Consider the following 13,186-nt stretch of genomic DNA (forward strand, 5'->3'; position numbering starts at 1 on the left):
CAATATGGTCCCCTGAGCCCCACCAGGAGTGAACTCTGAGCACTGCTGGGCGTGATCCAAAAGCCAAAAAGAAAAATGAAGGAGAGAAGAGTTTCAGAGAAACAAAAGAATCAAGTAAAATAGCTTTATTTCAAAATTTTTACTTAGAGAAATAGGAGAGGGAGACACAGAGAGAAAGAGACAGAGAGAGAGAGAGAGGCATTTCAAGAAAGATCACGGAGGGCCTGGAGCAAGAGTACAACAGGTATAGTGCTTGCCTTGCACATGGCCAACCCAGGTTCAATCCCCAGTACCCCATATGGTCCTCCAAGCCCACCAGGAGTGATCCCTGAGCACAGAACCAGGAGTAAGACCTAAGCATCGCTGAGTGTGACTGCCCCCCACCAAAAAACAAAAAAAGGATTCAGAGCAGGAGCCAGAGAGCTAGTGTAGGGGTGGAAGGGGGTAAGGTCATGCATGTGGCCAACTCATGTTTGATCCCTGTACCCATGTCAAAGCTTTTTGCAACTTTGTCCTTTGTCTTTCCAAAAAAAACTTAGAGAGTGAAGAATCCTGAGCTTCTACTAACACGTCTCCGGTATGTGGGGACCCGGACTGTTTCTCCAAACCACATGAGGGCACTGGAACCGGGAGGCTCCAGCCGCCCCTAAAGCTGGAAGTCACCCCTTCAACCCGTCCCCAGCGCCATCCTGCCACACTCAGCAGTGAAGAATCCTGGCCAGCGGGCACCGCAAGCCGGAGAATGCTCCGGACCCCAGACCAGGTCAATAATACCGGGGTGTCCCAGACGGAGAAGGTGCAGAGTCCCCACCTTCTCCAGATGGAATCCCAGCGACACTGAGCTTCTACTAACACAGCTCCGGTATGTGGGGACCCGGACTGTTTCTCCAAACCGCACAGCCGCTCATGCGGCCACACATCCTTTCCTGATATACAAAAAATCTCTCATGAACGGCTCCTCCGCCCCTGAGCGGCCATGATCCCAGAGGCACACAAACCAATCTCAAAATGCAGCAGCTGCTGGCAGAAATACTCCTGGACTGTGAACTAAGCTATGGCCCCGTACAGCCCCGGGAGGGGAAGGGTTTTTGTCCCTCAGCCTTTTCCCCTTTGCGGCAGCATGGCGACCGCCACCTTTCAGAGCCAATTGGACAGAGAGGTAGGAGCTTGCAGTGATGGGGCACGCAGGGAATCTCACACAATGGGTGGGGCAGACCGGCCCTGCTCCCCACCCAAATGAGACCCTGAGCGGCTGCCCAGGAACCAGCTCCTCCTCTCCTAACAGCCATGATTCCAGAGGCACAAAAACCAATCTCGGAATGCAGTGGCTGCTGGCAGAAATACCTCTGGATTTAATTACTAAAATACCAGAATTCCAAAACCATGCAGCCACTTTCGTGATCATGCAACATCATATGCTCTTCATTATCAGCAATAGAAAACAAATAATCTAACGATGCCTTTTTGGCAGCTCTGATTGTTGGGGGGTGGGGGGGAATTCCAAATAATAATAGTGGGGTTTCTGTCGAAAATTGAATGTAATCAAAGTAAAGAGAGGGTAAAGTGAAAATCATCTGCCACACAGGCAGGGTGGGGAGTGGGAGGGAGGTATACTGGGGTTCTTGCTGGTGGAACATGTGCACTGGTGAAGGGATGGCTGTTGGATCATTGTATGACTGAGACTTAATCCTGAAGGCTTTGTAACTGTTCTCACGATGATTCAATAAAAAATTAAAAAATAAAAAAACTTAGAAACGTTTTGGGGTTAGAAAAAGATAAATGGCAGTACTCCTACATTAAGGGGAGGGGGAGAAAAGAAAACTAAAGAAATAAGGATCGTGATTCTTTGCATTCAGGCAATCACTGTATAAGTGCATATGATCGTGTATGTGATCTGTATTCTCTCAGTCTTTATTTGCAAATATATAAATAAATCATTTTCCATATTCCTCTGTGGAAAAAAAAAAAAGAAAAAGCTAAACTGAACTGGGCTGAGGGTTGGAGCCCTCTCCCTGGGAAAAGCTGCTCCATGCATTGCATTCTGTTGGCTCTGATCAAGTCAAAGTGGAACCTAGAGGATACTTTTGCACTGATGACCGATGAGGACCTGACCAGACAGGCCCGGCTAGTGGAGACTGCACAGTAGAGTCCAGTTCAACCTTCAGTCTCCTTGCTCTGCTCTTTCTTACATTACTAAACTCCACAACTCCATGGTGGTTCTCTGCCATTTTCTAAACAGGCAATCAATATGCTTTGTACATTCCTCAGTTGCGCATGCTCACTGCTCTCCCTCATGAATATATGGAAGTTTATTGAAAAACTACTAATATGTGTATACACAGTTACATCACCCAACCTCTGCTGGGCATAAAGCCAGACCCACTACTCCCTCTTTGAAGTTGTTTTCCAGGCTGTGCCGGCGGATATCCTTCCCAAGTTGTTTTATTGCCAATAAGGGCGTCTTTTCTTTTCTTTTTTTTTTTATTTTTTGTGGGGCGAGATGAGGTTTGACCATACCTGGTGGTGCTCAGGGATTACTCCTGGCTCTATACTCAGGGATCACTCCTGGCAGGGCTCAAGGACCTATATGGAGGGCAGGGATAGAAGCCAGTTGGCCACATATAAGGCAAATGCCCTACTTACTATTCTATCTCTCGGCCCAAATTCCAAAGTCTTCCGTTGTTCTGTGCTTTTACTAGAATAACATGCACACAAGGTCCCCTAGCATCAGCAAGAGTAATCCTTGAGCATTGAGCCAGAAATAGCAGGGTGTGGTCCAAAAACCCAAAAGTAAGTCAATAAACTCATGAGCTGCCTAAAATTCTGTCCACGGAGACTTCCCAATCGTTTAAGGTCATCCATGGGTGGCACTGTGAGCAATAGTCTACTTCTGACAGCTGCCAGCACCCGCTGAGAAATCAAGACCCTGCACTTCCACCCTCGTTGACTTTGTTGACTTTGAGTGAAGGCTTAAGTGTATTTGGAGCAGCAGCAGGAAGCAGGACTTGGAACCGCCAGCCCTACATCCATGCACGCCAGCAGGAACCTCTAGGACTGTGTCCATCTAACAGAAATGCACATTTCAACTCTATGATTTACCAATTACATAGTTTGGCACTGGGCCCATATGGCCCATAGGCCCAATGGGAAACCTCAGCACAGAGACTGGGGAGATCAGGACACCTGCTGTGAACCTTCCATCCTCAGGTGTGAAGCGGAGAATAACGTGCTGAGCACTAACAGCTACTGCAAAGCTTGGTTGGGCAAGTTCAGCCAGCGAGTAGAGACCAGGTTCCCGAAACAAGAGTCCAGCACTGTGCAATCAATCAGAAATAGGATTACCATCATCATCGTTATCATCTGTAGCTGGGAAGAAAGATAAGAATGAAACTTTTCGGGGAAAGCACACATGCCTTTGGGAGAAGGGGTCGCAGAGCCTGTGTGGGCGTGCTTCATGTTCCTTGGGTAGGGGACTGCTCTTCCGGCCTGGCTGGGTTCTGCTCTTCCAGCCTGTCTTGGATTCTGTTCTCCCAGCCTGGCTGGGTTCTGCTCTTGCAGCCTGTTTCCAGGGTCTGCTCTTCCAGTCTATCTCTGGTATTTCTCACGAGGCTGGGAAATCACGCCTCCCCTCCCTCAGCTGTGGATTCCTTGAAATCTGGGGTCTCACCTCATAATGAGCTAACAGTTGCTCTCCTTAGAAATCCCCTCTGGGTTCCCAGGATCCAGTAGAGGGGTAAGAGGAAGGGAGCTCTGGAACTAGCCCCCTCTTGCTCTCTGGTTGACCCAGATATTGGTGCTGAAAGAACTAACGGTGGTCCCTGAGGCAGAGGGCTGGGTCTTGGGGGCCTGGCCCACGCAGGGCATGTCAGGCCTCCTTCCCAGGCAGCGTGCCTTCCGCTCTGCTTCGTCTCCAGGAAGATGCAGCTTTCCCGGATGATGGCTGAGTAGATGCCAGCCAAGCTGAGGTCAGGGGTGACCCTGAGCACCAAGGTTGTCCTAAGAGTGCCAAGGAGTTCCATCTTCATCTTCACCAGCAGCTGCAGAGAGGAGAGGAATGCTGAGAAGATAGTGCAGGTGGAGGCACACCAGGGAAGGGGGGCACAGCTCCACACTCTGGCCCCCTTCCACCCTGACTATCACCTGACCATCCTGATACCATCCTGACCATCACCTCGGACAGCCAGCCCAACACTCCCCCACCCCAAGAGGTGACAATCAGACCCCATCTCCGGAGCAAGCCCCCCAGGTTCTCCTTCTCTTGGTCAGTCTGCAGCCAGCCTAGGTTGTCAGAGCTGAAGCTGAGGAAAGCAGAAGGGGGGCCTGGGTAGGGAGGGGGGAACTCTGAGGCAGGAGAGAGGAGGGCAGGGTCAGGTTCCATCCAAGGAGGAGGGCGCAAGGGGGATCCAGGGAACACAGTGAGGGGATTTCTGAGCAAAGAAAGTGAAAGTTCCAGGGACATAAATAGGAAGCAGTCACAGTCCACAGGCTCACGGCTTCCACACTCGTCCCAGTCCCCTGCGTCCACCCCAGGACAGGACCGCTCTCCAGCAACCCTGCCGACTCCTGCTTTCCAGCCCGTCACTCCACTCACAGTCCCTGCAGTCCGCCTGCCGCCCATGGCCTTGCCTGTGGCTCCCCTACTGGTCCTCAGCCTGCTGTTTCTCTGGAGTAGCCCGGGTAAGTGCGGCAGGGCTACAGCGACAGGAAGTGGGAGTTAAACGTCTGACTGCTCTTGGTGCCGGACGTGAAGCATCTTGCGAGTTGGGGCTGCCTGTGAACTTGGGGTTCCCTTCTGAGTGTGGGTGTATCTGGTCCTCTGTGTGTGTGTGTGTGTGTGTGTGTGTGTGTGTGTGTGTGTGTGTGTGTGTTTAGGTACAGGGCACCTTCCTGGGAGCTCAGGGCTTACTCCTGGTTCTGTGCTCAGGGATCATTCCTGGTGGGGCTCGGGGTAAAATCCAGGCTGGCCATGTGCAAGGCAAGCGCTGCACCCACTGTATGATCTCTCCAGCCCTGTGGGTGTATCTGGGTCCCAAAATTCCACTGTGAGCATGTGGTGGGGTATCTCAGAGCTTATGTCTGCCCTGCTCTCTGCAGGCTCTCTTTCCTGCTGCCTCCGTTTTGCAGGCAAAAGCAGAGAGCAGTATATATGGGTTGGAGGTGGAGAGGATGGGAGACACAGAGGCAGGGCTCATAACCCAAACACTCAGCAATTCCTAAAGCTTTGGCCGCCATCTTCCTGCTACCCCAACCCTGCGACCCCATCCCCCACCCCACCCCAAGCCCACTGGTGACCAGCACCAATTTGCAAGAGATCAAGAGGAAGTTGAAAGAGGTGGGGGGAACAGGACAGCGTGTCTGTTCACCCAGTAGCTTAGAAATACTTCAGAGACCAGAGAGACAGTAGTGAAGGGTAGAGGACTTACCTGGCACTCATAACTGTGCCCCTAGCACCATAAGAAGTGATCCCTGAGCTCAGAGCCAAAGATGATCCCTGAATACCCCCCAGGTGTGGCCCAAAATACACCATCAAAAAAAGTACTCTGAGACCTTCACTAACCTGCAAGAGGGGCAGGAATGATAGTCCAGCAGGTAGGGCGTTTGTCTCGCATGTAGCCTACATGGATTTGGCCCCCCACATTTCACATGGTACCCTAAGGACTGCCAGGACTAATTCCTGGGTACAGAGTCAGGAGTAACACCTGGGCATCACCAGGTGAGGCCCCCAAACCAATAATAATAATAACCAGCAAGACTATGGACTGTAGGGGCAAACTGGTCCCAGGGATCTCCACCCGCACTGAGCAAGGGGAGCTTTTCATCCCCTACAATGACAGTAACCTCGACTCCCGGGATTCCACGTGTCCAACACTACCTTCCCTCTCTTTTCCTTCGGCCCCCAGCTCTGGCGGGTGCCAATGACGCAGAAGACTGCTGTCTCTCGGTAACTCAGCGCCTCATCCCCTGGAAGATCGTGAAGGCCTTCCGCTACCTCAAGGATGGCTGCAGGATGCCTGCCGTGGTGTGAGTCTCGGGGCACGGCCCCACTCCTCCCTCTCTTCCTCGCAAGCGCAACCCCTTCCTGGAACCCCCTGAAACTGCCCACCCGAGCGGGGTTCCAACCACAGTCCGCTGGGAAGCTGGGTTTCCTGGGTCCATCCTCTCTGCCCTGTGCCCTCTCACTCCAGGTTCACCACGCTGAGAGACCACCAGCTCTGTGCACCCCCAGACCAGCCCTGGGTGAACCGCATCATCCAGAGACTGCAGAGGCAAAACGCCAAGCAAGCCTGAGCCCTCAGCGCGGCCCATTCCTCCCAGCCTCTGCCTAAGACACCCCCCCACCAATTACTTGTTTCTCCTTCCCCACTCCCCTTTCTGCAGAACAAGCCCCTGAGCAGTTAGCTCCCGCATCTGCCCTGGAAGGAACCCCACCTGTGTGAGGGATTGCATTCCCGGGGCCCTGGGGAGCGGAGAATCAGAGGAATAGCCAGATCTCCAGCTCCAGTGTCGCTGCAGAGACCTCAGCGGGGCAGCGGATGGGGTGTCGGGGAGTGCGCGTGCGTGCGTGCCTGCGTGCGTGTGCGCTTGCCTGCGTGCATGTGTGCATGCGTGCAAGCATACATGCCTGTGTGCATGCGTGCGTGTGCTTGGCGGGCACACAGTGCCTCAGTTCCCACACCACGACGCTGCCAATAAAGCCCAGCTGGCACCCCCAGATCTGAGCACTGTCTGTCGTCTGTGTGGGAAGGCTGGGACAGGAAGCGGGAGGCGGACCGGCAGGAGAGTTCTACCCTGCAGCCCAGCAGACTCCCCAAGTTCTCTGAGTCAGTTCCCACAATCTCCTCTTCCCCACGGTTCAGCGACACTCAACCTGTGTCGGCTCCCTGACCAAGCCCAGACTGTCTCACCCTCCCAGGTGCTCAGCCATCCAGGTGTGTCAGGGATCAGGTATCCCTGGGGAGAGTTTGTGGGGAACCTGATCTCATGGTGAGGGTGGGAGCAAGGGTTTCCCCCACTCCACCCCCATAACAAACGCCTGGGAGGAAAGTGCCCACCCACCCAAGCCTCTCCCTCTGTCTACATCAATTCTCTCTTTTGCCCTCCTGGCTTCCCATCTGGGTCTAAATGACTCTTCTTCCAGGAAGCCTTCCTTGACTTGAGACTGGGTGACAGACCTTTGTCCCTGCCAAGCATCCAGAGCTGCTCTCCCACCCCACCTGCCCCCATTCCTCCATCACACCGAGTTAGTTATACCTCTGGTTTGTCAGAGTTCCTAGGTGGGAATCTACTTTGGTTTCCACTGTCTCCCTGGTGACATGGTGTGGCATGAAGTAGCCACTCGGTGGATATTTGTCTTGAGAATGAATAACTGAGCCAGAGAGATAGTTCAGAGATTATGTGTTTGCCTGGAATGCAACTGACCCCGGTTAGATCTCTGACACTACAAATGGTCTCCCAGCATCACCAGGAGTGACTCGTGAGCAGAGCCAGGAGTAAGCCCTGAGCACTGCTGGGTGTGACCCAAAATAAAAGACAGAAGGCAGAGAGAGAGAGTGAAAAACTGCATGAGGGGCTGGGGCTGTAACTCACCGGTGGCCCACTCGCCCTGTACATTCGAGACCCTGAATTCAATCCCTTACATCACATGAAAGGTTAAAATAACTATGTGCAGGGCTGGAGCAATAGCACAGCAGGTAGGGCATTTGCCTTGCACATGGCCGACCCGGGTTCAATTCCCAGCATCCCATACGGTTCCCCAAGCACTGCCAGGACTAATTCCTGAATGTATGAGCCAGGAATAATCCCTGTGCATTGCTAGGTGTGACCCAAAAAGCAAAAAAATTAAAACAACTATGTGAGGGGGGACTGGGAGTCTAGGGTGAAAACTCATCTCTCCAAACAGAGTGTGGTCTCCAGGGATCCAGCAGTAGGGCCTTGTACACAGCCAAGGCCGGTTCAGCCTCTGACATCCCATATGGTCCTCCGAGCCCACCAGGAGTGATTCCTAAGTGCAAAGCCAGGAGTAAGCCCTGAGCACCACCGAGTGTGCCTTCCCCCAAAAAAAATTATAAACAGAGCATGGTCTCAAAAAAAAAAAAATAAGGGGCCGGAGCGATAGCACAGCGGGTAGGGCGTTTGCCTTGCACGCGGCCGACCCAGGTTCGATCCCTGGCATCTCATATGGTCCCCCAAGCACTACCAGGAGTAATTCCTGAGTGCAGAACCAGGAGTAATCCCTGAGCATTGCTGGGTGTGACCCAAAAAGCAAAATAATAATAATAATAATAATAATAATAATAAATCCAGGGATAGGGTGCTGTGGCTCAGTGGCAAAGCTCCCACCTTGCCTAGGTGAGGTTCCGGCACCACACGGGAAAATAAGCTAGAGGGATCTCCACTCCAGCTCGGCCACCTGGGGCAGGTCTAGCCCCACAGACAAGGCTGAGGAGCAGATTCTCAAGAATTCTCATGGACAGCTGCACGAGCCAGCAGTCGGGGGGAAGAAGAGGGGCCTGCATGTGGAAGCAGCAGATGTGGGAGCAAGGAAAGAGAGCATGGAGGCACCCACCAGGGCCCTACAGCCCACCTCAGCCCCAGGGGAATCCCAAGATGGAGGGACATGCTCAGAAGGGGAAGAAGAAAAGCATCGTGGAGGACAACACTTCCTATGACTCAAGTTCACTGCAGGCTGCTCTGGCTCAGCTTGGCTGGTGCTCAGGGGCTGCTTGTGGACCCCCCCCCGCCTCATCCATGGGCCTGTCCAGCTGGGAGTAACAAGTCTGCGAGGTGCGGAACAGAGCCCCAGGTCTGGGGAAGGGCAGCCATCATTACCCCAATCCCCTTCATGTGGGAGCAAAGTCAGGCCCGGGTAGCTGGAGGGTGGGGGTGGGGGAGAGCACAGGATAGACTGGGGGGCCCCTCACCAGCAGACACTCCTTGGACTCTCCTTCGGCTGGACTTGCGTCCCTCAGTAGCCCAAGTATAGGTGTCAGAGAGGCACAAGGGGTAGGGAAGGTTGAGCTCTCAAGAAACAGGTGAGCCGGCAGGGAAGGGTGGCTGGGCTGTCTGGGAGAAACCACCCATGCGTTCATGCATCCGAGCATCCAGCCATTACCTCCCGTCACCCCTGTCTCCCCACATCCATTAGGCCATCCATCAAGGCAGCTGGCCATGGAGTTCCAGCAGGCCCAGCTCCAGACCCCCCTGGCCCCTTGCCCTGAATCCCAACAGGCGGAAGATGAGCACAGTTGTGGGGGGTGCACAGGACTCACTTCTTCCCCAGCAGGCCAAGCAGGAAGCATCCTGCCCAGCGTGACAGCACCATCCCTCGGGCCCTGGGACACAGACAGAAGAGGGAAGCAGGTGGGGTGCTGGGACAGGTGCTTCCAGGTCAGATCCCCTAACATGCCCCTGGGAACAACTGGAACCCTATCTCAGTGCCTTGCCCCCTCTCCCACCAGTCCTTAATCCCACTTGGCCCCTCACTGTGGCAGCTGGGGAGCTTTCTTCCAGTCCCCCATCTGTCACATGAGGGTAAAGACTTAACTTTTAAGAATCCCTTCAGTCTGGGCCAGAAAGACAGGGAGGGATTAAGGAGGCTGACTCAGGCCCAATATCCCATAGGGCCTCCCAAGCACCACCAGGAGTGATCCCTGAGTGCAGAGCCAAGAGTAAGCCTTGAGCACTGCCGGATGTGAACCAACACCTTTCCCCAGATCCCCCCGCCCCCCAAAAAAGGAATCTCTTCAAAGACTGACTCCAAATCTTTGTGTCTTAAACTAAACCCCTGCTCTGTAATACCTGCTTCCTGGGGCCCCAGAGAGCTCCCTTGGGAACGAAGGGGAAGCTGAGGGTCAAAGCAAGGACATGATCTAGAGCTAGTGAAGCACCTGACAGCCCTGGGGCCTGGGGGATGAAAATTCTGAAGAAGCCTGAGGAGGCTGGCACCAGAGTCCCCCAAAGGGAGCAAGCCCCAGGTCTCCTCCACCTCTGCTTCTCCAGCCCCGGGCTCCGTCCCCTGCATCCGAGCCTCCAGCTGGCTGGGAATCTCCATCCCTTTCCCCACCCTCGGTCCACCACCCGCTGCTCACCCACGCCTATCTCTTTATCTCCGAGTGAAGGCTAAGCCCTGCAACCTGTCACTTGTCACATCCCATGTCCCATTCCAAGGATGGTCTCAGCTCTTGGCTTCAATCACTCCACACTCTCTCCGGCCTCACACGGGGACTCAGTGATATCTTCCATCATGACCGAGTCTGAGTTTGTCAGGCCTGGAGCCTCCCGCCCTCCCTTCCTGGCAAGGAGGAGGCTGCCGGCTCTGGGCCGGGTGGAATGGGCTCCCAGCTTCCCTACCAGGATGCTGCTGCCTGCAACAGCCTGACGTTCAGGGAGTTGTCCACCGCACAGCCCGTATGCGGGACAAAACGCTTCAGCCAGTCCAGGAACTGGAGAGACAGGGGAGCGGGTAAAGCACTTACTTGCCTTGTACACCGCCAACCTGAGTTCAATTCCCTGAGCCCTGAGCACCACTGGGAGCTCAAAACAAAGCAAAGGATCCCTGTCTGTTTCTGTTGGCAGCAGTGTTCTGCACAGGGTCTGGCACAGAACAAGTCCCAGAACACATTGGATTCCCAGCCACTGGAACCGAATGTGGTCCTTTCCCACGGGCCGGCCCCACCCCCTCACGCCCCCAGAGCACATCCAGTTCCCAGCCATGGCTGTGCCTCTGTGCCCGGCTGTGTTTGATCAGAGCTGCCATGTGATTCTGATCATATTTTTTATTGTATCATGTTGGGGTTTTTCTTTTCCGATAAGCCCCTCCACCCCAGGCCCCCCTTCTTTGCCTCCGGGAAACTCAGAGACAGTCAGAAAACCTTCAAAACTCAGTGTCTCACAAAGAAGCAGGATTCCCCTGGGGGATTTCCTCCCCAAGACCCCTGCGGGACAGAGAGACCCTGCTCTAGCCAGAGAACATCCACGGCCCTGAGACCATCCCCACGAAAGGATGGGGCTCTGTGTTCTGGTCGATTCCTCACGGGCACTGCTTGAGGGACCTGGAACTTTCTCATATGACAGAGGAGGAAATTGAGGGGCAGAGAAGCATAACATGCCAGCCAGGAAGCTGGTAACCTGGCCAGGCAGGGGGTCCTCCTTGGGCAACTCCAGACTCTTAGCTGCTCCATGTACCCCCTCTCTGAACCAACCCACCAGCAGGGCCAGGTCTAAGAAAGTGATCCTTGGGGAGAAGGACAATCATTACTTTGGGGTGCTGACCACATGCCAGGCTCTAAGCTCAATGCTTTCTGTGCATTGTATCTTCTTTATCAAACTGTTTTGGAAAAATCATTGTTTCTATTTATCAGAGTTTAGGCAGTTCCAATAGTGTTAAAGGTTGCCGTGTCAATACACAAAGTTACTACACTGCACCAGTACTAAGGTACCCATTGTCCACCACCGTCTCTGCGTCTCCTCTAGCCTGGTCTTCCTTCCTGTGCCTCCACCGAACAGCCATGTGCAGTGAGATCCCTAGTCCCATTCTGTAGGCAGAGACCAAGACTCCGAGGCTGTGTCCACTCACACCGCAGAGGGGGTGTATGCAGGGGTCTGGAGTGCCTGTATTGCACCTTTCATGGTACGTTGTGGAACTGAGGATGGGAAGAGGAGAGTGGGCGAAGGAAAGGGGACAAGGCTGATGCTGACTGGAAAGTGGCTCTCCGCTGACCACATCCTTCCAGCATAAAACTCCAGAAAGCTCCATTCGGATAGTCCAGCAGGCAAGGCGCATGCTTTTCATGCATTCAACCAGGGTTCGATCCCCAGTACCCCACATGGTTCCCTGAGCCCCCCCTCCCAGGACTGCTCCCTGAGTACAGAGCCATGAGCACTGCTGGGTGTACCCACACACAAAAAAAAGAAAGAAAGAAAGAAAGAAAGAAAGAAAGAAAGAAAGAAAGAAAGAAAGAAAGAAAGAAAGAAAGAAAGAAAGAAAGAAAGAAAGAAAGAAAGAAAGAAAGAAAGGAAGGAAGGAAGGAAGAAAGAGAGAAAGAGAGAAAGAAAGAAAGAAAGAAAGAAAGAAAGAAAGAAAGAAAGAGAGAAAGAAAGAAAGAAAGAAAGAAAGAAAGAAAGAAAGAAAGAAAGAAAGAAAGAAAGAAAGAAAGAAAGAAAGAAAGAAAGAAAGAAAGAAAGAAAGAAAGAAAGAAAGAAAGAAAGAAAGAAAGAAAGAGGGGCCGGAGCGATAGCACAGCGGGTAGGGCGTTTGCCTTGCACGCGGCCGACCCGGGTTCGATCCCCGGCATCCCATATGGTCCCCCAAGCACTGCCGGGAGTAATTCCTGAGTGCAAAGCCAGGAGTAACCCCTGAGCATCGCTGGGTGTGACCCAAAAAGCAAAAAAAAAAAAAAAAAAAAAAAAAAAAAAAGAAAGAAAGAAAGAGAAAACACGAATTGTCTATTTGAATTAGACCTGCAAGTTATTTTTAAAATATTCTATATTTCAAGTCAGGAAGATAGGCATATTTTCATTTAACAACGTACTGGCTCGGTTTATACCTTGGAAATATTTAGATGCATGGCTAGCATTGGTACTGTTGCCCCAAGGACCCAAAATGTTAGGGGAGCAGCCAGTTCCCAGATTCCATCTCCCACAGCTACAGCAACCTCTAGAAAGTGGCAATACTTTCACCACACTCTCACCACTATAAAAATTGATTCCTTAGGAGCTGGAAAGGTAGTACAATGGGTAGGGTGCTTGCCTTGCATGTGACCAACCTGGATTCAATCCCAGCACCCCAGACCTGCTAGGAGTGATCCCTGAGCATAGAGCCAGGAGTAAGTCCTGAGCACCACCAGGTGTAGTCTAAAAATTACCCCACCCAAAAAAAATGGATTCCCTAATGTCTCTGCTAACTTTCTTCCACGTCCCTTCCTGTAGAGAGCCATTTTACCTTACTGATCTTATCCTGTCACTATTTGTTTATCACTAACTAACCCCATGCCACACCTAGCAAAGGTTGCCACTCCTAATCTTACTGATTTTATCCTATCAGCATTTGTTTATCACTAGCTAACCCCATGCCACACCCTGCATTTCTATTGAGGGTCCCCGGCATGCATACTATACCACCTCCTCCCAGCAGGAAGGTATAAATACTGTAACTGCCATAGAATAAATGCCTTTTCTCCTTCCTCCG

At 52.7% G+C, this 13,186-nt stretch overlaps 1 protein-coding gene across 1 annotated transcript; it reads left to right on the forward strand.

The window, feature by feature from the left end:
* The first annotated feature begins 4,520 nt into the window (after positions 1 to 4,520).
* CCL19 (C-C motif chemokine ligand 19) lies at positions 4,521 to 6,557 on the forward strand. The gene is made up of 3 exons (XM_004600390.2): positions 4,521 to 4,677; positions 5,901 to 6,021; positions 6,186 to 6,557. The coding sequence occupies exons 1-3, from the start codon at positions 4,617 to 4,619 to the stop codon at positions 6,286 to 6,288; spliced, it is 285 nt and encodes a 94-aa protein (XP_004600447.1). The 5' UTR covers positions 4,521 to 4,616; the 3' UTR covers positions 6,289 to 6,557.
* The last annotated feature ends 6,629 nt before the right edge of the window (positions 6,558 to 13,186 follow it).

The sequence above is a fragment of the Sorex araneus genome, chromosome 1 (assembly GCF_027595985.1).
Source record: "Sorex araneus isolate mSorAra2 chromosome 1, mSorAra2.pri, whole genome shotgun sequence".
NCBI classification, from domain to species: domain Eukaryota; kingdom Metazoa; phylum Chordata; class Mammalia; order Eulipotyphla; family Soricidae; genus Sorex; species Sorex araneus.